Source organism: Aethalodelphis obliquidens, unplaced genomic scaffold, assembly GCF_003676395.1.
Source record: "Aethalodelphis obliquidens isolate GAN/ISIS:26980383/991018 unplaced genomic scaffold, ASM367639v1 scaffold4, whole genome shotgun sequence".
NCBI classification, from domain to species: domain Eukaryota; kingdom Metazoa; phylum Chordata; class Mammalia; order Artiodactyla; family Delphinidae; genus Aethalodelphis; species Aethalodelphis obliquidens.
In genome coordinates this window covers 8,295,650-8,322,565 of record NW_020837948.1, presented here as the reverse complement: position 1 = coordinate 8,322,565, position 26,916 = coordinate 8,295,650, and the positions used below count along the sequence as shown (strand labels likewise).

General features: G+C 46.6%; 1 protein-coding gene across 2 annotated transcripts in view; it reads right to left on the bottom strand.

Moving 5' to 3' along the window:
• The window catches only part of ACSL6 (acyl-CoA synthetase long chain family member 6), a 93,462-nt gene that overhangs the window by 13,948 nt on the left and 52,598 nt on the right, over nt 1-26,916 (bottom strand). Inside the window, exons 10-21 of one of the 2 annotated variants that reach the window (XM_027098222.1) lie at nt 26,352-26,451; nt 25,588-25,766; nt 24,539-24,571; nt 23,143-23,194; nt 13,799-13,872; nt 12,144-12,221; nt 10,552-10,686; nt 10,017-10,151; nt 8,847-8,942; nt 7,611-7,683; nt 5,681-5,769; nt 513-629 (exon numbers count right to left, since the gene is read on the bottom strand). In XM_027098222.1, the coding sequence (XP_026954023.1) occupies nt 513-629; nt 5,681-5,769; nt 7,611-7,683; nt 8,847-8,942; nt 10,017-10,151; nt 10,552-10,686; nt 12,144-12,221; nt 13,799-13,872; nt 23,143-23,194; nt 24,539-24,571; nt 25,588-25,766; nt 26,352-26,451 (1,161 nt within the window). The remainder of the gene's footprint in view (nt 1-512; nt 630-5,680; nt 5,770-7,610; nt 7,684-8,846; nt 8,943-10,016; nt 10,152-10,551; nt 10,687-12,143; nt 12,222-13,798; nt 13,873-23,142; nt 23,195-24,538; nt 24,572-25,587; nt 25,767-26,351; nt 26,452-26,916) is intronic. The other variant, XM_027098214.1, reaches the window with a different exon arrangement.

Below are 26,916 nucleotides of genomic sequence, written 5' to 3'. Positions count from 1 at the left end.
AACTGAGTCAATACAGAGCCCCAGAGAGGGATGAAGCTTTGCTCAAGGTCACGAGAGCAGCTGCTAGCAGAGACAAAGGAAAGCCAGCATCCTCCTGCCCAGCTCCAAGCTCTTCACACTGCTCAGTGCCACCTGTCAGCTGGCGGCCAGTGTCCATGGGCTCCCAGGCCCTGCCTTCATCAGATCTCCCAGAGTTACGAGCCCCATGCTCCTTGTACTTCACCCATCGGATTCCAGAACGCTGTCAGATCTCTTCCTGGAAACCTCTTAAGGGTAGGGGGTAGGCCTCAAACTCCAGTTCTACGCTCCCAGAAGATCCCTGTCACCTTCATCAGGAGGATGCAGGAGGAGGCTCTGGGGGCGAGGTAAGGAAGAACCTCCCATTTCCCAGAGGTATTCTGGAATGATTACTTGTCAGGGTGGATATAAAGACTCCTGCCTTGGAGTGAATCAGATTATACACACCCCCACCACCACCATGTGTGGAGGCCCACGGTTCCAAACATACATACTGGCAGCCACTTCCCAATGTCTCCAGTGTGAAGCCAGCCGTCGTCGTCCAGGGCCTCCTTTGTCCTCTCTGGATCTTTCAAGTAACCTTTGAACACATTTGGTCCTCTCACACATATCTGTAGGGACAAATGCCCGGTTTCTCTCAGCCCACAGCATAAGGAATCCTGATATGAGGCTGTCACGAGGCATGGGTAGAAAAATGGACACTTTCCCTCAGGAAATCCACTGTGGAAACTACAGTGATGGAAAGAGAGGATAGGAATAGCCGCCAGCGTTCTCACCTGTCTCCTGCCTTCTCTCAAGCAGTGTCCTCTCCAACTACCTCTCTGCCGCCCCTTCTTCCTCAGGAACACTGCGGCTTTCGGTATGCGCTGCTTTGTGACACTGGATGGGGTCTCATCAGATACTGAAAGCTGGCTGATTCTACCAGAGGTGCTTGAGCCCCCTGCTTCATGACCAGGCACTCAGCTTTCCTATCTACGTTGACTATCCATTAGGAAAACCAGTAATGGGAAGGAAACCTGGTCAAGGAGTATTTCAGAACATAGGGTATTGTTTTCTGTGAAAAATCAGATATCATTAACTGGCTTTCACCTAGTTGACCCAGGAACACTGGCTTTATTAGTCCAAATATTGCTAGAAAGCATGGATTGGATGAAGTTCACTTCCATGTCAACATCACACATATTCTGGTACCGTCAGACACTAATCAAAAAGATAAGTAAACAGATACTGACATAAGCTACTCTTTGGATTGAATAATTACCCAGACATTGGAGTTTTCAGGGTAGAGCTTCCACTCAAGCTATAGCTGACCTGTCCTACTTTACCCAGAACAGGGCTGGAACGTCCAATGAATTATGGAGACAAGGGGGCCCTGAGCAAGGGTTCTACATGTGCATAAAACTTGTGACTATAATAAATCTATTGAGAATCAGAACTCCATGCCTGTTGGTCCTAGACCTGCCTCTTCTGGTTTTCCTTCAGTAAAAATAGTATCCACCTTTTTATTTAACATTAGTAAATTAGTGTGTTTTGGTTTTGTTTGTTTTAGTTTGGCAAAGGCATTACTTGAATTTTTAAAATAGTATATATTCTTTCTCTAGGAAAAAAAGATGCTGCTGTGTCGATATAAAACGTACAGTTGACTAAGTTCGTTTGACTCAGTGGCTGAAACTGTTCTGTAGGAATCAACTGGATATTTATAGCCATGCGTATAGAGGTCACTCTAAATTTATACATTGGTTAGGAAGAAAGTGCTGTGACTCCAAGTTCTGTTTTTGCCACTCAGTGACAACACAGAATTACATCAGAAAAGTAGGAAAGTTGTAATGAAGAAAAGTCATTATACTGTCTCATAGAATGTTTAAACTTTGTAATTCCACTCATCTTAGGGACACTTTCTTCTTGGAAACTATATTAACAAGACAGCCTGCACATCAGCACAATTTTATGAAAATACACAAGAAAGGCTCCTTATACATTTTTCAACACATTTCCTCTAGAGCTCTAGGGTCCTTTCATAGATATTAGTGGAGCCAACGGCTGGGTCTATGTGCACAACCAGTGTGACAACTGGGTTCTCGAGCATTCATTCATCTTAACCATTGGAGTGTGCCACTAAAACCATGATACTGACTGTTGTTTCACTAAATTGACTGCACTTGTTAGGAATGTCAGATAGTTTGTGCATAAGGAAAATTTAAAAATCACTGGCAAGATGGTTCTTAGCAGCTGTACCAATATTTATAGCATTTTTATAATAAAAAATGGGCACAATCAAAATGTCTATTAACATAAAATGGTGAAATAGGTGTGTAAAACATGGTATAATATGCATCAAAAAGCATACAGCCATGAAAATTGATTAGCTATTCATATCTACATGGCTGGACCTCAAAAACTAATGTAGAACAAAAAAAATGCAAGTCACACAAGAATGTATGCAGGAATATCCTATTTATAAAGTTAAAAGCAAGGCAACACAAGACAATTTATTGTTTAAAGTTACCTACATACATGATAGATTACAAAGAAAAACAATACAAAGATTGGTTTAATAAAAGCAGGGTAATACTTAACTAGGGGAATGAAAGTCTGGAGGAGCAAGGGAAGATTCAAATGTGTTGTAGTGGTTAATTTTGTAGATGAGGGGATGCACCTACATATACTCTTTTAGGAAACAATAGTAGTCTTCTTAAAATGTGTGCATATGATTTATTTCATAGTAATGACTCAGTATGTAATGGCTGAGTCATAGTAATGACTCAGTATGTAATGACTCAGAGTAATGACTCACATCAGTATGTAAATATTTATGGAACGTACATAATCTCATGTAGCTGTGCATTCCACATTCTGAGTATGTAGAATGTTCAACATGAAAGATGATTCGAAAAGTACTTTTTTTTTTTACTTTTTAATACAAAATGTTAAAGGTATTTTATTTTGTGTCATTAAACACTAGAGCACAGATTGTTCTTTCTGTATCTTTTAGTGCTTCAAAATCTTTTAACTTTTAAATTAGAGCTCTTGGATAAATTCTTTATTTAGTTTTGAAGGAATCTGTTTCTCTCCAGAGCTATAAAATCCATCAGAAGTGTAAAGTTTGAAAAGAGTATCTGGGTCAGAAACGCGTCACATTTAACAAGCAAGGAAAGAAAGCATTTCTGATCTTTTAAAGCTGCTGGCATGTTTCCACCTTTCACAGGAAAGGTTGCTTTAGGGGACTTGAAAGATTAAACACCCTGATCCATGGTTGATGTGCTTGTTGTCAGTTCTCAAGGGAGAATTTTATACTTTCTTGTGGGGCTATCAAGCTATCTCCACCATGATTCCAAACTTATTTTAGGAAAAAACAAGTATAAAGTGCAAAACAGCAATAACGTCAGAGAGGACTTCAAGCCAAGATTAAAAAATAAATCTTACAGGTGACAGTTCTAAGCTTCCAGCGGCTCAGGAGTTTTCACTCGAAGGCCCCAGGGATGGAGATTTATTACCTTCAGAAGTTCCCCCTCCCTGGTGGAAAAGATCCTGGATGGACTCAGGCAAAATCCACTAAGCAAGCAAACACCCATACACTACAGTCCCGGGGAGACGGCCTGGTGCTGTCTTGGTAAAATCCATCACTAAGCAATGAGTGACATATTAATAGCCATTAAATTAATTCCTTCCTCTGTTGTATATAATGATGCCCTTTGTACAGGCAGTGGGAATAGAATGTTTCTTAAATTTAAAGTGCAACCACCTGGGGATCTTGGTGAAATGCAGATTCTGGTCAGGAAGTCAGGGACAGTGCATCTGCATTTCTAAGAGGCTTCCAGGTAATACAGATGCTGCTGGTTCATGGACCACACATTGAGTAGCCAGGCTCCAGGCAGAAGAGAAGCCAACAGACAGAAGAAGAACACCCACATGAAGCAATAAACTTGACACATAAAATCTGAAGGAAAGGTTACAAGGGTCACTTGGCATTAAGAAAATTCCCTACGGCAAGGTATTAAGGGGTTCGTGTTTTTTACGTTTCATTCCCTGTAATTGATTTCTAATCTCATAGCATTGTGGTCAGAAAAGATGCTTGATATGATTTCAATTTTCTTAAATTTACCAAGGCTTGATTTGTGACCCAAGATGTGATCTATCCTGGAGAATGTTTCATGTGCACTTGAGAAGAAAGTGTAATCTGTTGTTTTTGGATGGAATGTCCTATAAATGTCAATTAAATCTATCTAGTCTATTGTGTCATTTAAAGCTTGTGTTTCCTTATTAGTTTTCTTTCTGGATGATCTGTCCATTGGTGTAAGTGAGGTGTTAAAGTCCCCCACTATTATTGTGTTACTGTCAGTTTCCTCTTTTATAGCTGTTAGCAATTGCCTTATGTATTGAGGTGCTCCTAGTGTTGGGTGCATATATATTTATAATTGTTATATATTCTTCTTGGATTGATCCCTTGGTCATTATGTAGTGTCCTTCTTTGTCTCTTGTAACATTCTTTATTTTAAAGTCTATTTTATCTGATATGAGTATTGCTACTCCAGCTTTCTTTTGATTTCCATTTGCATGGAATATCTTTTTCCATCCCCTCACTTTCAGTCTGTATGTGTCCCTAGGTCTGAAGTGAGTCTCTTGTAGACATCATATATATGGGTCTTGCTTTTGTATCCATTCAGCAAGCCTGTGTCTTTTGGTTGGAGCATTTAATCCATTCACATTTAAGGTAATTATCGATACGTATGCTCCTATGACCATTTTAATTGTTTTGGGTTTGTTTTTGTAGGTCCTTTTCTTCTCTTGTGTTTCCCACTTAGAGAAGTTCCTTTAGCATTTGTTGTAGAGCTGGTTTGGTGGTGCTGAATTCTCTTAGCTTTTGCTTGTCTGTAAAGCTTTTGATTTCTCCATCGAATCTGAATGACATACTTGCCAGGTAGAGTAATCTTGGTTGTAGGTTCTTTCCTTTCATCACTTTAAATATGTCATGCCACTCCCTTCTGGCTTGTAGGGTTTCTGCTGAGAAACCAGCTGTTAACCTTATGGGAGTTCCCTTGAATGTTATTTGTCATTTTTCCCTTGTTGCTTTCAATAATTTTTCTTTGTCTTTAATTTTTGTCAGTTTGATTACTGACAAAACATGCCGACAGTCTCGGCATGTTTCTCCTTGGGTTTATCCTGCCTGGGACTCTCTGTGCTTCCTGGACTTAGGTGGCTATTTCCTTTCCCATGCTAGGGATGTTTTCGACTATAATCTCTTCAAATATTTTCTCAGGTCCTTTCTCTCTCTCTTCTCCTTCTGGGACCCCTATAATGCAAATGTTGTTGCGTTTAATGTCCCACAGCTCTATCTACCCCATCTGGCCTATTTGCAAATGGTCATGTTTCTGCCTGCACAGATACACAGCAACAAGCCGTGCCAGTTAAGAAAAAAATGGATTTTTAAAACAGTCTGCGAATCCCAAATCTTGTTTTGGACCAGCCCAGTCCCAGCCTTGAGGGTTGGTTACTTCATAAACAGGAGAGAAAATGCTCAATTCAGTTGAGTCAAAGTAATCAATAATATAAAATGACTTTACACATAGGGTGAAAGGAAAACAATTCCATTTCCATTTTTTTTTCTTTTCCTCGCTACATGTAGAGCATCCACAAACATGAATGGCTAAACACTCAAGTTTACCTCTCCTTCTCCTTTGCTGGTCCAATAGTTCAGTTCCTTGACATCCACGAGCTTGATATGATTGCAAGGCAGAGGTGCTCCTACGTGTCCTAGAACACCAGAACAATGTGCATTTGTCAGTGTTCAGATCAATTTCAGCACTGAAGATGCTCCACGCCATGTGAAACCCCTCAAGTGGTCAAAGTGGGGAATCGTGGATGGAAAGCAATACACCTCTAGATGGGCGTTTGTCACAAGCAAGCATTGATGATAAAACAAAGTTCTGGAGAAAGGAGAGGCCAACCTCTGCTGGGCCTTTGTTTTACATCTGATTCTTAAACAGCCGGCCAGGCTTACATGGCCCAGAGTCAACCTGTACAGGGTCTCTGGGGAGGCTCATACCCACACCAACCAAACAGTCAGGATTTTTTATATTAAAACACTTTCCCCATCATCAGATCATATGTTTTGGTTTGGGGATCATAAAATATAGTCATTATTGCTTTTTCTTCCAGTCACCAGACTGTTGAAATGGAAAACAAGGATGAGGCAACTCGCCACCCCACGCCCTCAAATAAGACGGCAAATTTTCTTGGTCTTATATACTCCCACCACAAAACTACATCTAAGTCATTTTCTAGTATGTGGTGATTACACAATTCACTAGCAAGGCGCAGGATTTTTAAGCAGATGCTGGCCAAGGTCCTGAAATAAAGTGAGCCACATAAACAAAAAGCAGGCTGTGACACTTTCGTTTCTCTTTTAAATGAGAGACCGCCAAATCTTTTATAATATTGTACAAAGATACCGATCCTCTCATCCTCAATAACCTTTGCAAGTTTTTATAGTAAGGATGCATAAAAAAGGTAAAACCTCAAAAGCCTCACATAGGAAAATGCAGGACATCATAAGAGGGAAGAAAGTGTCCAAAGGAAGGGTATACATGTAAATGATCAGTAAATATGATCGCAGTAACAAGAACAAAGTTAATGAGCCAGGACCTCAGAAAATGGTCCGTGTAGTAAAGGTGCCAGTGGTAGGGAGATCAAAAACTTCACATACAAGATAGGCTTTATTCAGCTAGAGTTTAAGGAGATAAAACTTCTGTACCTGACTTTGCCAAATGTGATTTCAATTTAGAATCCACCTATCATGTTTCTGCTGACTACCTCAAGGTGCTCTGAAAATAGTATTACGCTACTAAGCATATTTCTTTTCTGTGCACATCATCCCAAATTTTCTAGTTTGTAGTTGAGCAAACTTAAGCGTGAAGCGTGGCTCCAGGCTCACAGAGGAAGTTGGTATCCTGAAGAATTCTTTTGCTGAATGTTTTTCAGATGATTGTATTTGGTCTAAGTTTAGTGACAGCCAATACATGGGCTACCTACTGCTTCCTCCTTGCCCTGAAAGATCGGTCCCTTCAGAATGAGGGTGTGGATAGTAGCTGCTCCTTTCTGAGGTTGCCATTGCCTTTTAGATGTTGCTATCACAGGAGACCATAGTTCCAAAGAGCCTCTGAAATGGCTCTTCAAGAAACAGCGCACTGGCTGCTATAAACTTGCCTCTCCTTCCTAAATCATATCCAATTCACAGCCTGCTTCCTTCATTCTGAAACGACTGTAAGCAAGACTGTGTGATATTTAGAAACTATAAAATCCAATATATTGATATCATAGGATTTTTCTACCTGGAGCTGTATTTTGTGATCTACTACTTTTTTTTAACATAACTTCTATTTATTTATAAAAGAAATAGGAAAATACAAAATATAGTAGGAAATACAAAAATATGTAACAAAAAGAAACAGATCCATAATGCCACAACACAGACAAAACTACCATCATTGTTTTTCTTCTGTTTCTTCTGCTGTTTCCTATGTAAATATACTTTCCATGAGGAAGTTTTAGAGCCTGCTGTTCTAACTCATTCTCACATCTCCAGCCAATCCTACCTGATGTCCAGTCCCCGGGTGTAGTGAAGGTACATCCAGCTGTGCACTCAGTTTGGCCATAACCTTCATAAACCTTCAAGCAAAACACAGAAACCATACTGTAGGTGCCCACCTGCCTGCAGATAGCTGGCTGCCCTTTTCAGCCAGCTAACCTCTCACGGAGCATCTGGTTGCTCCATGCTGGGGACCGTGGGAGGGGAGGTGCTCTGGAAGTAGGTACCTTCAGGAGAAACTGAACACAGACAACAGGTATAGCTACTCTGCTTGGAAGAAATGCTATTTTTAACCACAGACACTTAGTAGATAAGGTTATATGGTTTGGGATAAAGACTTCTAACCTATTTTCAACCACTGACTCTATTTCTAATTTGAATAATATGTATTAAAGACAAACATTTTAAAATCCAATAAAGATTTTGTCTCTGTAAGATATTCCCCTTCAGAGCCCCATGTGTTCGCATGAATAGACCATGTGGGAGAGCTGCCTTTAGGAGCGGTCAGCTCATGTTGGTGTAGAACAGGAAGTCAGCGTAAGAAGCCCCTGGCTTCTTTTTTCCTTCCTTTTTTTTTTTTTTTTTTTTTGGCGGTTTGCAGGATCTTAGTTCCCCAGCCAGGGATTGAGCCCACGGCAGTGAAAACACTGAGTCCTAACCACTGGACCGCGAGGGAATTCCCAAGAAGCCCACGGCTTCTAAAGGATAAAATTTTAAGCATGCACATTTATGAAGTAGATGTGCCTACTTTACTTAAAACCCACCAGTCACAACTATGTTACTATAGTCTGCATAAGTAGGAACCTGACAAACATTAATTGAATGGATAAATAAAGGAATGAATTTTTTTAGCAATGACAAAACCTACTGAATCAAATAAAAACACACAAATGAACTTTTATCCCCCTCCCTCGTGCTCCTTCTCTGGGCTGGGAAAGAGTCTGCAGGCTGGAGAATGCAGAGATGCTGGTACAGGTGTGGGACAGGTTCTCCAGCACACTGATGATCCATATACAGTTTTCTCCCAGAGTGGATACACACACCTGGGCTTTCCACAATGTGACAAGGTTATCTTGGCTTTCAGTGACCCTGGGCTTTTTACATCTTCAGAGAAGGGAGCTTTTATTCCACAAAGATCTTGCCCCCAGAATATTTCTCTGTACAGTAGAGGGTATAATGGGTTTCCTGCCCCGTCCTAACACTCACCCCACTGCCCCCAGGGAAGGCCACATAAAGGAAATACCTGGCACCCCAGAGCCGCCCGGAGGAATCCCAGGACCGTTGGTGACGCGGGGGCCGCTCCAGTAACAATCATCCGCACGCACCCACCAAGACTGGCCTGTGGGAAGAGAGAAGAACCTGCCAGAGTCTGTGCTGTGGCAAGTGGAGTGTAGCTCACCTGGGCCTCACCTAACATCAACGTTCAGCAGCTGTACCCTACCTGGACCCTAGGGTTGGGATCAGAGAGGCCGCCTGAGGCTGTACAACACATGAGCTGAGGAAGCCCCCTTCTTCCAAATGAATCAGCCCAATCAGCTTTGCAATCCAACCCACAATATGGCCAATTCTTTTATGTATTTTGAGATAAGGGCCATTAATCTGTGTGGCATTCTATAATTTTGGTTCTCCCTTTCTTAAAATACACAGCTGTTCCCTCACTCTCCCATCATTTGCAAGCAACCAAAACAATTACTGAGGACAATTTCTTCCCACTTCCACCTTAATGGCATGGCCTTTTTTCATTTCTAAATCAATGCCATGAGCTATTTACTATGCACTGCAGAGGTCAAAGAATTTTTTAAACACTTTGTTTCTGTAAGTTGAGCCAAGAGATTTTAAATATTAGTTTTCATAGCTAAAAATAGAGTAGTAAGGAAAAATGAGTACTGGTACAAATTAACTACAAGTTCTTTGAGTAATGCACAGCTTTAAAACTTTAGTGAGGAGACAGGAATGAGTAATTCATAAACAGCTTGGTTTAAGAGAGGCTGAAGAGATGGGAAACACGGAGGGAAAGGAAGATTCTTGGTCATCTGGCTAGAACCTTGTGCTACTGGAAAGCCACCGTGGCCAAGGCTACAGGGAGGGGCAAGAGAATCCTCGAGTCCCAAGAGCTGCTTGCTTGGTGAATCTGACTACCCAAGGGCAAAGCTGCCCTACTGCCTATAGAGGTCAAGGAACTTACTTTCCAGGAGTCCTTCTTGCTGGTTGCCTTTGGCAAATGTAACACATCTCCAATGAACAAAAATGGGTCCTTTAAAATTTCAGTGGTAGCTTAAGCTTTGATTTCATTAGCAAAAAGTTACCGTTTTATAAGATCACACACCATTGGGATGAACTTCTCTAATTCTTCTGTAAGGTCACCCATTGGACACTTGGGTGCCACTCTAACATCACTTGTTCGTTTTCTTACCTGAATCTTATGAAAGAAGAGTTCATCCCAGATACTATCATTCCTGATGATTCCACTCTGGACCTCAGCCTGTTTACGCTTTGCTGCAAATTCCAGGAGCCAGCGCTTTAATGATGTGTCTGCCTGGCTGAAGATCTGAGGAACAGAAGTTGGAAACAGCTGTAAAGACTGCAGGTCCCACCTCTAGATACACCCCCAGAAAGAAGGCCTAGATTGGCCAGCAGAGAAGCCACACTCTATTTCTGCCCCTGCAGGAGGTCACTGAATGTGTGACATCCAGCTAAAGGTTAACGCTACCAAGGCCCAGGCACGTTGTTGGGAAAGAATCCCTCCCCCCGAAATCTCCCAACCAGGGTTTTGTAGAATAGGAAGAAAACAGGAGAAGGAGGGGTGAGAGTCAGGGAATACAAGAGAAGAGGCAACTTCCAGGACCTGGGGCTGGTGGTGTAGAAAGTCTGCCTGGGGCTCCAGCCTCTGTCCAAACAAGCAGATATGCAGCTGCTCAGCCTGGCCAGAGACTCCCTGCGGAGCTCACCTTGTCGTACATGCGGTTCAGTAGTCGTGGGACCACAGGGAAGATGGTAGGACACAGAGCCTTCATGTCATCTGAGAGGAGGCGGATGTCTCCCTGGAAGAAGCCGACGCGCCCTCCGTGGCAGTAGACGACAGACTGGAAGAAGTGGACAGGAAGGGAGGAGTCCCTCAGGGCAGTCACTCCTGGCTGTAATCCAGAGCTGTCCAAAGCTCTGCCCCACACGGAGGGTGCCGGTGACACCCCTCACCCAGCTCTGGCTGCTGCCTTGGGACACTGAAGGAAGCCATTAGAGGTGACACCCCCCCCACACACACCCCTCCCCACCAAGTCCCACTCAGACATGGAGAGAAGCAGCAGGAGACAGGGTGGAATCCTGAGTCTTTGGGAGATGCCAGAGCAGACAGTCTCACTGGTGCCTGCCCCTTCAAGCTTACTCCCAAAGCCTGGACAGGGGCCTCCCTGAGGACTCAGTCTCTGAGCTGTATAACACCCTATCGGTGTGTCTGCTCCAGGTCTCAGAGCGCCTGTGGTCTTCCCCAGGGATACCTCGGCAACTCTGGAAGGGTATGCAGTGCCCACAAGTACTGGAGGTGCTGCTAATGTTGGCGGTGGGAGGCCAAGGCAGAGCCTGGCTGGTTGCTAATGGGACTAAGAGTATGCCAGGGGCTCCTTTCTGTCATGCTCAGAGCTATTCTATACGGGAAACAGAATTTCTAATCTCTGTTTTACAGATGAGGAATGCAAAGGTCACAGAGGTAAAGAAAGGGATTTGCCTAGAGTCCCAAAACTAGTTCACGGTAATTGCTGGCATGCGAATCCAGGTCTGGAAAGCTTGAAAGCACGCCCTAGTGCACCAGACCTCCCCCAAGGCAAAACGGGAGAGGCTTAGGAGATAGTTTATGCACAGGCTGGTCCCTTAAGTGACACACACGGATAATTCTTTGTCCCCACAACCTCAGGAGGACTCCTCCATTCTCTCTGTGTCCCCACAAGGCCTGTCCCAGGTCCAACCATAACACCAGTCCCATCCACAGCCTGAGGGGCCATGATAGTTTGACTCCCCTTTCAACTTCACTGTCTTGTTTCCTTTTTTAGGAGTTTAGTGAGTGATGAAAGTTACAGAATATAGGTGTTTGGGCCATAAATGGAGCCATACTGTACAGAGCTTGAATGGTAAAGCACTTCTGCAGAGCTGCAATGCTCTCTGAGCAGCTGGGGCCTTTCTCAGCCAAGGTGTGTCCACAGCAAGACAAGCAGGCCTGGGTCCTCCCTGGAGCAGTACTCACAGGAGGGACAGATCAGGGGGTCCAAGGTCCTCTGATCCCTCTGACCCCTGTGGCACCTTCCGAGGACAGGCCAGTTTAGTTCTACTTCAAGCTGCCAGTGACAAGTGTGACACCCTGCTAGGGTTCTGGGTTCTGGGCTCAGACTGTGCCTCCCTGAAGCCAGGGCCTTACCTGCACCATTCGCTCAAACATGTGTGCTAAAGGCAAATAGGAAATGTGCACATCCGCACAAGTGGGAGCCCACTGACTCTGTAAGAAAACAGAAGGAGCCCAGGCAAGGCCCGGTCAGTCAGGCGGGCGTCTTACCTGGATGACTCTCTCAAACATGTGAGCCAGAGGCAGGAAGGAGATGAGCACATCGTCCTGTCTCGGAAAGATCACTTTCTGCAGGTGCCGGGCATGGGAGACAGAAAGGAAAGAAACACTGACAGGAAGACGACAAGAGAGTCATAAAACAATAAAGAGAAAATGACCTGGAGGGGCAAACATGAAGAGGGGAAGGGCAGTGGGGAAGGGGGGACAGAGAGAGAGGTGAGATGACAGCGAGAGAAAAGTGAGAGAGAGAGGAGAGAGAGGAAGATGGGAGGCGCAGAAAGAAAAGAGAGAGAGACAGAGAGACAGGGCAGTGTAGGAAGCGGAGTGTTAGGTAGAAGCGCCAGTGGGTCTAGGTTATCTGCAGAAGCAAAGAGCCAACTGAAGCACACATAAACCAGCAGAGTCGAGCTCCGCAGGGAAGTCTCCTCTGGGAGGGCCTGCACCTCGTTCAGTCTTCGCGCCAGACCGGCACGCCTCTCCCTCCCCACAGCTGCAGGATCTGCCTCAGGCCCCACTTCACCAGCTTTCCTGGGCCACCCGGACAGCGATTCAGAGGGTCTCAGCCTGTTGGCACTTTCTGGTCCTCCTTCGAGAGAAAGGGGCCAAGAGAACCCTAGGTCTATGCCTACTGGGGCCGGGGTACGTGCCCCGGACAGAGGTGTGGTGGGTGGAACCAGGCCTCATAAGCTACAGCCTGGGAACATGGCCTTAAAGCGGATGGCCAAGAGGGACCCCACTCTCCAGGATGGGTCTGACCTCAGGGACAGGGGCTGACCTGGCCAGGGGGCCCCATTCAGGGATGAGCTCTCCTTGGCTGAGTTCCCTGCCCTCCGCCCTTTTACAGAGGTCTTCAGTCTCCTGGGCTGGCTTTTGGACGAGTTTGGACAAGCCCAGGGGACCTTGCTCATGGCTCCTGGTCTGGGCTCAGCTACCAACAGTGTCTCACAGTTTTCCACCAAAATATATAACAAATGGGCATATGCTCCATAATGCCATCTGGCATAAATGTGGATAGCGATTTTCTCCACAGTAGAGAAAAAGCTTAATTTATACAGGAAAAGGTACATTCCTTTCTCCTTTAGGAAAGTGTAGGACATTCAGATACTCACCACTTGTGGAAAAAGGTCCTTCTTTCTTAGCCGGTTAAAAAGTGCTAACATGTTTTTGTCAGGCCAAGTTATCAAGCTTTTGTGATTTTAGATTTACCTTTTTTAAGTACAGTTTTATAAATTAGCAGTTGCCATTGTTTCTCAGACTCTAGTAGTCCTTAAACACAAAATGACTGAATTAAACCCTGACCTACTTGGAAAAACAAGTTATTAAGGATTACTTTTAAATAAAGGTATACGTAAAACCACAGGTATCTTAATATTTGAAGTTAAAAATGAAAAACAGGTTTCCACGTTTTTCTTTCTGGGATCTGAGCACTCTCAGAAATCAACTGAATATTTACCAGGTATGGATCATTTCAGTGTTTGGGGTTAAAAGTATCTGTGAATGTGAGGTTGCTCTAATGAGAACAGAAACTCCTGCCTGTGAAAGGCAGCCCAGATTGTATCAGGGAAAAAAAAAGAAAACCCAAAAAACCTCTGAGGCTCGAGGGTGTCCTTGAGAGACACCTGCATTGGTGAGTCTACTTTATTCACCTCTGTCACTTTCAGAAAGCCTGAGAAATCAGCCACCACGTTCCCATGGGTGAGCATCGCACCTTTTGGGTTCCCTGAAAGGAGAGAGCAAGAAGGAGAATTAGTGGGAAGCTCAAGGGCCACTCCTTGAGAACAGCACCGGAGTCACCAGTCCCAGACACCCAGAGCTGTCCACGCAAACCTCTGGCCTTCGTCCACAGCCGCCTTCAGAGTCCCAGGCAGATGAATGCTGGGTCAGGGACCTTCATTCTGTAGACACTTGAAGCCCATCTTGAGGCTCCCAGGTGCTTGAGACCAGAAGGCAGGTGACACAGCTTGGAGTCACCTCAAGCGCCTCAAGGAGTGCCTCAGGACTGATGGGTTGGCCTGCACCTTCCCTTCTGCCTTCCTCAAGGAGCACAGGCTCTTGGCCTCCAGTCTCCTTATACATATACCCAGTAAACTATGCCACTCTCTGGGCCTGAGCAGTTCTAGTGTCCAGAATCCAGCAGTCAATTGTGCTGGCAGAGGACTTCCTCGCTGCATCCAGCACCTGGAAAGGCCCCAGCTCAGGCCAGGCCGGAGGTCCAGACTGCTGGGGCAGCCCTCCTGCCTGCTCACTGGCAGAGATGGGACATGGATATTCTTGCTTTGTCTTGACACGACCTTTCACTGCTGCTCATGAGGAAGCCCAGGGCTGCTAGGATGGCTCAGAGGACAGAGACCAGGTGGGGACAGAGGCACAGCAGGCTGTGGAGGGAGGCTGTTGGCCACCATTTCATGTCAACGTGGATACAGCACTGCCACTGCTGCTGGACAGACCTGAGCAGGCTCAAATCCTGGCCTTGCCCCTCCTTGGCAGTGTAACACTGGCAAGTCATTTTTCCTCTCTCAGTTTCCTAACCTATAAAATAGGGACAATGACACCCACCTCATAGGGCTCTATAAGGTCTAAGGACACAGCCATGTACAAAAGACATTAAATTAGAAGTTTCCACTGAGGCAGAAGATACAACAGCTGTGAAACTCCAAAAGTGAGGGGCTAGACCATGTGCAGAATTTACCCAAGAAATATCAAATAAACCAAAATGTTAACTTTGCAACCCTCACCCAGAAAGAGGTTAAAAAAAGGGCTGAGTTGAGGTTAAGAGAGTATTATAGTCAATGCCACTGAATTTTTCACTTTAAAATGGTTAATTTTATGCTATATGAATTTCACCTCCATAAGAAAGGGGTGGGGGTGGGGGAGAGAGAATATGAATGAATGAGGAAGAATTTGTGAGAAGGATTTCTTTGGCGAGAGAGCTATGCTGAGTGCTATAGCCCATCAAAAGGGGAGAAATGAGGGGTCCTTTCTCCCATCTCCAATCTGAAACCCAAGCTAACTCAGCCACTAATGAGATTGCTTCAAAAGCCCAATCATGTTCCCGGGCTGGGGGGTTGGGAGGGAGGGGTCCCAAAAAGAAAGGTGAAGAAGGCCGTGGCTGCAAAAAAAACAATAAATCCCAGAAACTGGATATGGAGTCTGCAGAAGGAACAATAGGTGGTGGTGGGAATGGTGTGTTAAAAAGGAATCTTGAAGGAAACAATAGCAAAGATCAATAAAACTAAATGCTGGTTCTTTGAGAAGATAAACTAAATTGATAAACCATTAGCCACACTCACCAAGAAGAAAAGGGAGAAGACTCAAATCATAGAATTAGAAATGAAAAAGGAGAAGTAACAACTGACACTACAAAACTACAAAGGATCAGGAGAGATTACTACGAGTAACTCTATGCCAATAAAATGGACAACCTGGAAGAAATGGGCAAATTCTTAGAAAAGCACAACCTTCCAAGACTGAACCAGGAAAACTAGAAAATATAAACAGACCAATCACAAGCACAGAAATTGAAACTGTGATTAAAAGTCTTCCAACAAACAAAAGCCCAGGACCAGATGGCCTCATAAGCAAATTCTATCAAACATTTAGAGAAGAGCTAACACCTATCCTTCTTAAACTCTTCCAAAATATAGCAGAGGGAGGAACACTCCCAAACTCATTCTACGAGGCCACCGTCACCCTGATACCAAAACCAGGCAAAGATGTCACAAAGGGGGGCTTCCCTGGTGGCACAGTGGTTAAGAATCCGCCTGCTAATGCAGGAGACACGGGTTCAAGTTCTGGTCCCGGAAGATCCCACATGCCATGGAGAACCTAAGCCTGTGTGCCACAACTACTGAAGCCTGGGCACCTAGATCCCGTGCCTCACAGCAAGAGAAGCCACCACAATGAGAAGCCCGTGCACTGCAGCGAAGAGTAGCCCCCACTTGCCGCAACTAGAAAAAGCCTGCACACAGCAACAAAGACCCAATGCAGCCAAAAATAAAAAATATATAAATTAATTTTTTAAAAAATGTCACAAAGAAAGAAAACTACAGGCCAGTATCACTGATGAACATAGATGCAAAAATCCTCAACAAAATACTAGGAAACAGAATCCAACAGCACATTAAAAGGATCATACACCATGATCAAGTGGGGTTTATCCCAGAAATTCAAAGATTCTTCAATATATGCAAATCAATCAATGTGATACCCCATATTAACAAATTGAAGAATAAAAACCATATGATCCTCTCAATAGATGCAGAAAAATCTTTCGACAAAATTCAACATCCACTTACGATAAAAACCCTCCAGAAAGTAGGCATAGAGGGAACCTACCTCAACATAATAAAGGCCATATATGACAAACCCATGGTCAACATCATCCTCAATGGTGAAAAACTGAAACCATGTCCACTAAGATCAGGAACAAGACAAGGCTGCCCACTCTCACCACTATTATTCAACATAGTTTTGGAAGGTTTAGCCACAGCAATCAGAAAAGAAAAAGAAATAAAAGGAACACAAATCAGAAAAGAAGTAAAGCTGTCACTGTTTGCAGATGACATGATACTATACATAGAGAATCCTAAAGACGCTACTAGAAAACTACTAGAGCTAATCAATGAATGTGGTAAAGGAGCAGGATACAAAATTAATGCACAGAGATGTCTTGCATTCATCTACACTAACAACAAAAAATCTGAAACTGAAACTAAGGAACACTCCCATTTACCACTGCAACAAAAAGAATAAAATACCTAGGAATAAACCTACCTAAGGAGAAAAAGGACCTGTATGCAGAAAACTATAAGACACTGAGGAAAAAATTAGATGATACAAATAGATGGAGAGATATACCATGTACTTGGATTGGAAGAATCAACATTGTGAAAATGACTATACTACCCAAAGCAATCTACAGATTCAATGCAATCCCTATCAAACTACCACTGGCATTTTCACAGAACTAGAACAAAGAATTTCACAATTTGTATGGAAACACAAAAGACCCCAAATAGCCAACGCAATCTTGAAGAAAGAAAAACAGAGCTGGAGGAGTCAGGCTCCCTGACTTCAGACTATACTACAAAGCTACAGTAATCAAGACAGTATGGTACTGGCACAAAAACAGAAATATAGATCAATGGAACAGGATAGAAAGCCCAGAGATAAACCCACGCACATATGGTCACCTTATCTTTGATAAAGGAGGCAAGAATACACAGTGGAGAAAAGACAGCCTCTTCAACAAGTGGTGCTGGGAAAACTGGACAGCTACATGTAAAAGAATGAAACTAGAACTCTCCCTAACACCATACACAAAAATAAACTCCAAATGGAATAAAGACCTAAATGTAAGGCCAGACACTATCAAACTCTTAGAGGAAAACATAGGCAGAACACTCTATGACATACATCACAGCAAGATCCTTTTTGACCCACCTCCCAGAGAAATGGAAATCAAAACAAAAATACACAAATGGGACCTAATGAAACTTCAAAGCTTTTGCACAGCAAAGGACACCATAAACAAGACAAAAAGACAATTCTCAGAATGGGAGAAAATATTTGCAAATGAAGCAACGGACAAAGGATTAATCTCCAAAATTCACAAGCAGTGCACGCAGCTCAATATCAAAAAAACAAACAACCCAATCCAAAAATAGGCAGGAGACCTAAATAGACATTTCTCCAAAGAAGATATACAGAATGCCAACAAACATATGAAAGAGTGCTCAACATCATTAATCATTAGAAAAATGCAAATCAAAACTACAATGAGCTATCACCTCACACCAGTCAGAATGGCCATCATCAAGAAACCTACAAACAATAAATGCTAGAGAGGGTGTGGAGAAAAGGGAACCCTCTTGCACTGTTGGTGGGAACATAAATTGATACAGCCACTATGGAGAAGAGTATGGAGGTTCCTTAAAAAACTAAAAATAGCACTACCATATGACCCATCAATCCCACTCCTGGGCATATACCCTGAGCAAACCATAATTCAAAAAGAGTCATGTACCACAATGTTCACTGAAGCACTATTTACAGTAACCAGGACATGGAAGCAACATTAAGTGTCCATCGACAGATGAATGGATAAAGAAGATGTGGCACATACATACAATGGAATATTACCCAGCCATAAAAAGAAACAAAATTGAGTTATTTGGAGTGAGGTGGATGGACCTAGAGTCTGTCAAACAGAGTAAAGTAAGTCCTAAAGAGAAAGACAAATACCGTATGCTAACACATATATATGGAATCTAAAAAAAAAAAAAAAAATAGGTCATGAAGAACCTAGCGGCAGCACAGGAAAAAAGACACAGACCTACTAGAGAATGGACTTGAGGACACGGGGAAGGGTAAGGGTAAGCTGGGACAAAGTGAGAGAGTGGCATGGACATATATACACTACCAAATGTAAAACCGATAGCTAGTGGGAAGCAGCTGTATAGCACAGGGAGATCAGCTCGGTGCTTTGTGACCACAGGTAGGATAGGGAGGGTGGGAGGGAGGGAGACGCAAGAGGGAAAAGATATGGGAACATATGTATATGTATAACTGATTCACTTTGTTATAAAAAAAAATCATACAATATTTTGTGCCTTTTTTCTTTTGCTCAACATTAAGGTATATAATTTTCTATTTGTAGATATACCATTCTATTGCTGAAGGGTCATTTGAGTTGTTTCCAGACTTTGACTTTTCAAATCGTGTTGCTGGGAACATTATGGAGCATGCCTTTTGGTGACACAGCCAAGCTTCTTAAAAGAATTGTCAGGCTTCCCTGGTGGTGCAGTGGTTGAGAGTCTGCCTGCTGATGCAGGGGACGCGGGTTTGTGCCCCGGTCTGGGAAGATCCCACGTGCCGCGGAGCGGCTGGGCCCATGAGCCATGGCCGCTGAGCCTGCACGTCCAGAGCCCGTGCTCCGCAACGGGAGAGGCCACAACAGTGAGAGGACCGCGTATCGCCAAAAAAAAAAAAAAAAAAAAAAAAGAATTGTCCACACTTGCTGAGTTGACATCCTTACCTCCCATCCACTCCTCAGTCCACCATAATCAGTTTCTGCTTCCAACCTCCCCTGTCTCAGGAGCACCAGCAGGTGTTTTTGTGGCAGCATCCTATGGGTACAGCTTAGCCATCGACAATGCTGACAGGTTCTATTCTGCCCTAGCCTCTCTGGCTGCTCCTGCTCAGCCTTTATTTGGAACTCTTACCCCCATCATTCCTCTCCTGTCAGGATTCCCAGGGCCTGCAACCAGACCTCTCTTTTCCTCAGTCGACTCTCCCTCAAAGAAACATTTTCTTTCTTGCCGCTGGTCCTCTGCACATGCTGTTCCCTTTGCTGAGAATGCCCTTCCTCCTCTTCTCCTCCAGCTGCCAATCCTTCAAGACTCTGCTTAGATTTGAAATCCTTTCTGTCCCGCTGTCCTGACCTCTGGGTGGCCTAGCACTCCATGTACCCTGGGATGCAGACCCTCGAGGCAGTGAACTGCCTCATGACATGAGCTGTGTGCTCATGAGGGCAGGGTCGTGTCTTGTCCATCCCTGTGTCCTCAGCCTCCAACACTAGGTCTGATGCATAGTGGATGCTCAATAAATGAGCTGAATGAATGAACCTACATAAATTAGAAAAAGAATGCTAAAAACCCATAGACTAAGAAGGATATGTTTTAAAAGACCACTGTAGGGACTTCCCTGGTGGTCCAGCAGTAAAGAATCTGCCTTACAATGCAGGGGACGTGGGTTCAATCCCACATGCCGCAGGGCAACTAAGCCCACGTGCCCTGGAGCCTGTGCGCCACAACTAGAGAAGAGAAAACCCGCATGCCACAACTAAAGAGGAGACTGCGCACCACAATGAAAGATCCCGCATGCCTCAGTGAAGATCCCGCATGCCTCAACTAAGACCCAATGCAGCCAAAAATATATAAAATAAGTAAATAAATAATAAATAAATAATAAAATAAAAGACCACTGTATTTTCTTCTCTAGGAAGGGAGGGTAGCACATGAACGCATAAAGATACATCTGAACTGTCATTCATGGGGCCCAAGTCCCCAGACTGGGCTACGTTATACCCACAAATTATCTTTTATTTGGAGAGGGCAGCTTGATTTCAGTCCAGCTGATGGTTATTCTGAAACGAACAACCAACCACACACCCACCCATTAGCCATCCCTGAGTACAGACAAACCCCAAGCTCTCACCTCCTCCAGGGCCTTCTTGGCCTAGCTAGTGGCTCCAAAGCACTGGCCTATTCTGGGAATTTCCACAGATGTTTCCATCACACATCAAGAGAAAAATCTTCCCAGAATGATCCCACCAGAATCATGATTCAAATGTCAGATTCAGATCATATTTTCCATCTTTCCTCATTGAAAGAACGATGTGGCTCTTGATGAAGCTGAGGCCAGGACACTTATCACGGAAGGGAAGCTGTATCCACAGCTGTGATGTGCTGGACAAGAGGATGGCTACCAGAGGCACAGCACAGGCTTAGGCTAATGCCAAGGAAATCCACACGTGCAGCCAAGCAGGGTAACGTCAGGTAAGAGGCCTGCTCACTCCCCCAGCTCTGCCCCGGCACCAGCCACACCACTGGAGTGAGAGGTTTGGGCACCGAATCACAACCTGTTTTCTAGCCTCAATACATTCTGCTTCCACCACAGAGCGCCTGGGCAGGATGGCTCAGCTTCCAATTGAGACTCCATGGTCTGAAAAAGCACTGGACATGAGGCCTGCCCTCTGCAGCTAGGCAACAACACATTTCTGCATAATCAAGTTCTTTTCCAGATCCAGGGGCAGCAGCTGTGACTAACTGACTCAGAAGATGTGGCATCTATATACAATGGAATATTACTCAGCCATAAAAAGAAACGAAATTGAGTTATTTGGAGTGAGGTGGATAGACCTAGAGTCTGTCATACAGAGTGAAGTAAGTCAGAAAGAGATAGACAAATACCGTATGCTAACACATATATATGGAATCTAAAAAAAAAAAAAAAGGTCATGAAGAACCTAGGGGTAAGACGGGAATAAAGTCACAGACCTACTAGAGAATGGACTTGAGGATATGGGGAGGGGAAAGGGTAAGCTGTGACAAAGTGAGAGAGTGGCATGGACATATATACACTACCAAACGTAAAATAGATAGCTAGTGGGAAGCAGCCGCATAGCACAGGGAGGTCAGCTCGGTGCTTTGTGACCCCCTAGATGGGTGGGATAGGGAGGGTGGGAGGGAGGGAGACGCAGGAGGGAAGAGATATGGGGATATATGTATATGTATAGCTGATTCACTTTGTTATAAAGCAGAAACTAACACACCATTGTAAAGCAATTATACTCCAATAAAGATGTTTAAAAAAAAAAAAAAGCCAGGGGGCACTCTTGAACAGCAAGGGTCCAAAGCTAAAGGCCGCAGTAGTGACCTGCCCCCAAACCCAGGGTGGAGGGACATGTCACCAAAATTTCACATTGTGAAACTCTTGACAAAAAGCAACAAAAACCTGAAGGGCATTTTTGAATTCTGGGCTGGCTCTGGATGTCAGCTCCTGGAAAGCAAAGGCTGTGTTATTTCTCTCCTGACAGGGTTTAGCAGTCAGGTGGAAATTCTCAGACCCACTTGAGTTAATGGCAAAAACCCACTCTGATTCAATAACATCATGTTTATCGTGATCTACCCACAAGGATTATCCTGCCTGCGGGGCTGGTCAAGGATCTGCCAACTGCCTTGGAGGCTCCATCTGTGGAAGGCGTGGGGAACTCCAGGTCACTGCCCATCAAGAGCTATCATCAAGGTAGGCCAGCCCTAGGTCTGGAAAACAGGCTGGAACCTTCTTGCCCCTTCAGGCCAAGGGCAAGTGACTTCCCGAGTCATCAGATGAGATGAAGAGGCAGCAGTGGGGAGAGCACTGGGCTGTGAAATGGGAGAACAGGGCACAAGCCTCTGCCTCCAATTGCTGTTGGTGCCCCCTTGGATAGTCTCCACCCCACCTGCCTCACAGGTCGTGCTGAGGCCCCAGTGACACAGTGATAGGGTGAACGGGCCACTGCAGGCTACAAAGTACTGTGCCTGTAGCCGTGGTCCTCAGGTGCGTTCTGCCTCCCCTAGGAAGCCTTCCTTGGCTGTTCGCACTGACACTGATGCACGTGTTCCTCTGTCAGCACTGGGCATGGACTGCATCATTTTCTCTCCCTGACAGCCTTGCCCACGGCATAGATCATCTGTGCAGATGATCTTGCCCCAGATCATCTGCACTGCCCTTTCACACACTTTCCCACCTCCAACTTGGCACCTTTAACCACCCAGGTAAGAAACTGGGGACAGGGACTTCCCTGGTGGTCCAGCAGTTAAGACTCCATGCTCCAATGCATGGGGGCCCGGGTTCTATCCCTGGTCAGGGAACAAGATCCCCCATGCTGCAACTGAAGATCCCGTGTGCCGCAACTAAGATCTGGCACAGCCAAATAAATAAATATTAAAAAAAGAAAGAAAGAAAGAAAGAAAGAAACTGGGGACAGTGGTGGCAGGGGGGTTAAGGGACCGGCTCGTGGTCCCCCAGCAAGTGGTGGAGGTGGGACTTAAAACCAGGCTCTCAGACACCAAATCCCACACTCCTTCCCCAGTCCCTGACACAAAGTCCAGGCAGGGGCAGGAAAGCAGAGGAGTGAGAGCCCCTCCTCAGAGTAATGACGTGACCCGGCTGCCCAGCCCACCTCTGGCCCCAGCTCCAGGAAGTCTGTAGCACCCACCCCACCCCAGACACCCCCAGTCCACACCATCCATTCACTTCCAGCTGCCCCACGTTGCCTCGCATTGGCCACTGGGAGCAGCAGGAAGGACCCAGTGTCTGGAGCCAGGCACAGGACAAGGCTCAGCCCATCCCACAGAGGGTGCCGGAGACGTCTCAGTCACTCTGCCAAAGCTGCCAGGGAAGGGTGCAGGTGGCCCTGGCTGGTGGGCTAGGAGCCTCTGCTTACCTGTCGTGCCGCTTGTGAAACACACAATGGAGAGGTCACTGGGTTTCGGGGGCTGCAGAGGTGAGAAGAGGAGTGTGTTAAAGAGACCCAGTGTGCCCAGCCTGGGCTCCTCCACCAGCCAGCCCCTCTGAGCACACCCCCGTGTGTGCACTGTGTGAGGGTGCAGGCATGTGTCGGCACATGTGCACGGCCCTGCATGCTGTCATTGGAAAGGTGAGCAGGCAAGTCCCCAGGAAAGAGGAAGAAAAACCAAGGAAACCTAACCGGACATGGACGTCGATCTGTCCCACCAACCTCACATCTGCTCCTGCTGCCTCGCCTACTTGAGGCTGAGCTGAATTCTAATGGGATTGGGTTGCAGTGGCCATACTTAGGCCTCTATCAAAGATCTCACCGTTCTAGGGAATGTGACCCACTTCCTCCTTCCTTCCCACTTTCTCCCAAGTGTCCGGGTTTAGGCTTGGGAACGGAAAATGTAACCCAAGAACTGAGCTGCCCACTCTGTCACTAAGATTGCTCTGCATCAGGCCCTTGCCCTGGCACTGTGCACATAGTCCTGGGGTCACCAGGAGGAGCCCACCATGACCACTTGCATGTAGAGGATGGCTTCCCGGAGGAGGTGACATGAGTTGAGACTGAAGGACAAGCAAGATCTCTCCAGATGAGGTGACGGTGGGCATTCTGGGAGAGGAACCAGCCTGGGCACTGTCAGAGGCACAAGAGACAGCATGCTGCGGGGCCAGAGAGCAGGTCTCTAAGGCTGGGGCACAGTGTGTAGAGGTGGGGACACGCCAGGGGCTACTCATGGTGAAGGGCCCTGGGAAGCAGGGATTGACTTGCTGAGGCCTGTGTGTGAGAAAGCTCACAGGCTGGTGAGAGCGGGAAGAGCTGAGCTGCAGAGGGAGCTGGAGGCAAGAGGCCTGGTTAGAAAGCTCACAGCCCCTACAAGACCCTCCCAGGGGCTGTGACCCTCCCTGGTGACTCGAGCCCAGGGAGGATCACTAGGGGCCGACACACAGAAAAGTTCAGAGAGCAAAGATGAACAAAGACAGCAGATGTTACAAGGGGTCCACTTCCGAGTCTGTTGCTGCTCCTGTCCATCCCATCCTCGGGAGAGACTGCTACATCGAAAGGGAAAACATAAGACCTCCCAAAGAAAAAGTTACTGGAGACCCAAGGGTGTCCAGGATTGGTGGCCCTTTTATCTCCCTCCCAATGTCTGACTCCCGTTCCAGGTCGTCCTGGGTGCCCCAAGGGGACATTTCCTGAGTTGCTTATTAACACAGAGCTGCTACTCTGGCTCCTCTACTGAGCCTTGTGCACAGCGAGGGAGTCTGTGAGGACATGCCCTGGACACCATAGTGCTCAGTCAAAACCTGCTGGCAGATGAGCTTACCACAGGAACGTGGTGATTCCGCTGGCCACAGTCCTGGAAGAGGAAAACACTGTTTTTAAATGCTCGAGAGTTCTAATCAATCAAAATAAACTCTGCACAGTATGCCCTGTTCCCACGGCAAGCCCAGAGTCCCAGACTCCCTGCCCAGATGTGGCCCGTGCAGAGACACCACCTCAGCGGTCTCTCCTCAGATACACATCCAGGCCTTGGCCACCCATGCATCCCAGACAGCGGCCTGGGGCCCAGGAAGAGGCTAAGCACTGTGCACATGCACAAGGGGGAGACAGCCTGAGGGGCCCACGGTACGTCTAGACGCATGCTCAAGACACACTGGCTAGGTGACCCGGGCTTGCAACTAAGTGGTCAGGGCTGGAGGGGCAGACGGGGGCTGCCAGCTCAGGCATGGCCCCTAAAGCCATGGAGGGGCACAGGCCCTCCATGGCTTTGTGGGTACATTTAAGAGCAGAAAGGGAGACAGGAGGAGAAATGGAGGGCCCACAGATCCAGGAGGGCACAGTGGGGGTCAGCTGCTACTGAGCAAAAGGCCTGAGGCCCCGGAGGATGTTCTGGGTCACTCCAGCAGGCCATAAGCTGCCACCAGCCTAATGTCTCTGTGGAGGCCATGCAAAGGAAAATTGGTTCTGCTGGCTGCTGGGGGTCTGGGACACAACTGCAAGAACCTCTCCAAGACTCCTGGACCTCAGGTTTACTACAGTCCTCAGGCTCAGACAGGCTGGCTGTTAGCTGGAAATGAGGAGGCTCCGGAGGCTGTGGGGATAGCTCTGGGGCAGGCTGGCACCACCATCTACCTGTTGGTGCCTGTGTCACTAACTGGGCCAAATAACTGAGCCCATCTCAAAGAGGATGCCTGTGGGTACCAACCCCACTACCCACCACCAGCCCTTGGGAAGCCTGCCCTGTTTGAACCCTGACACACCCTAATGGCCCAAGACACCCATCCTAGGGCATAAGATGGGCAGATAACCGGCAGCTCTGGCTCAGTGGCCAACCAGCTGTGGCCAGGAAACAGCCCAGAAGCAGACCCTCACCTCCACAGCCTGCATGGACTTAACGACCACCCCGCAGTCTTGCCCTCTGTCTTTCAAAGCTTCCTCAAATGGTTCCATGAGGATGATCAGCTTGAGCCCCAGTGTCTCCTTCCTCTCCACGTGCTCCAGCAGAACCACGGCTTTCTGAGGTTTATCCACGATCACAGTGCTGATGTCGGCTGCAGGGACCACCAAGGAGAGTCAGGCTGTGCGGGCACAGGCTGTGACCGTGGGCAGCACATGCCAGGCAGTGGAACCATGGGCTGTGTGTGCCACATGATAAGCTTGTGTGTAAATAAATACATACGACAGGCCATGTGGGACATGTATTGTGTCCAGAGGAAAGTGCACAGAGCCTGGATGGAGCCAAGGGCAGAAGACCAGGGAGTCTCCCGGGGTAGATTCCAAGCATTCTTTTTCTTCAGGCTCAGCCCCCATCGTCCCTGGTCTGTTTGAGATATTTACCACCCCACAGCATCTTCCTCAAGCTGAAGTGAACTCAGAGGGTTGGCAGCCCTACGTGGAGGCTGGTACAGAGTCTCCTTCTTGGCAGCCCTACCCTGTGGAAGGAGCCTTTGGGTGAAGTCCAACTGGGGACAGCTGGACTCAGGAAGCCAACTCAAGGGCCAAAGTGGAAGCCCCCAGCGTTCTCTGAGAGCGGAAGCAAAGTACTTACTAGTGTCAAACAATCAGCAGAAGCTGAAAAGGGCTGGGAGGAGGAGGTGGGGCTGGCTGCCGGGGCAGGAGTGGGCGGCTGGGCTCACCTGTGTCGATGATGTAGCGGATTGCCCCTGGGCCCAGGGTGTCATAGAGCGGGACCACCACCATAGAGTATGTGTAGCAGGCAAGCTCCGCGATGATCCACTGTGGAGACACACAGGTTGGGGGGAAGGGGGGGAGCACAGAGCAGACAGCAGGGCTGCACTGCCCTCAGGCCTTAGGCACGGGGCTCCCTGATCGGGGTCCTGTGCCGAGAGCGCTCCGCACAAGGCAAGGGATCCATAAAGCTGACCCGTTGGGCCTGCTCCCCCACGTTCTTCTAGACTTGCTTGCCCCAGGGAATTACGGGACTCAAAATAACCCCAGGCCCACCTCCGGGGTTTGCATGGCCTTCTTCCCCAGATCCTTCTTCCCCCATGGCTCAGGGAGCCACTGTTTGGACAGCTAGGTAGGGTGTGGATAGAACTTGGCTGGAATGTCCAGCCCTGATGAGGGACAGAGCCAAGGGAGTGGGGGATGGCATGGACCAACAGTCTCCAGTTTTCCTCTTGTCCCAGGCCCTACAGACAGCGGGAGCAGGGATGTTCTACGGTACCCAAGCTTGTGTTC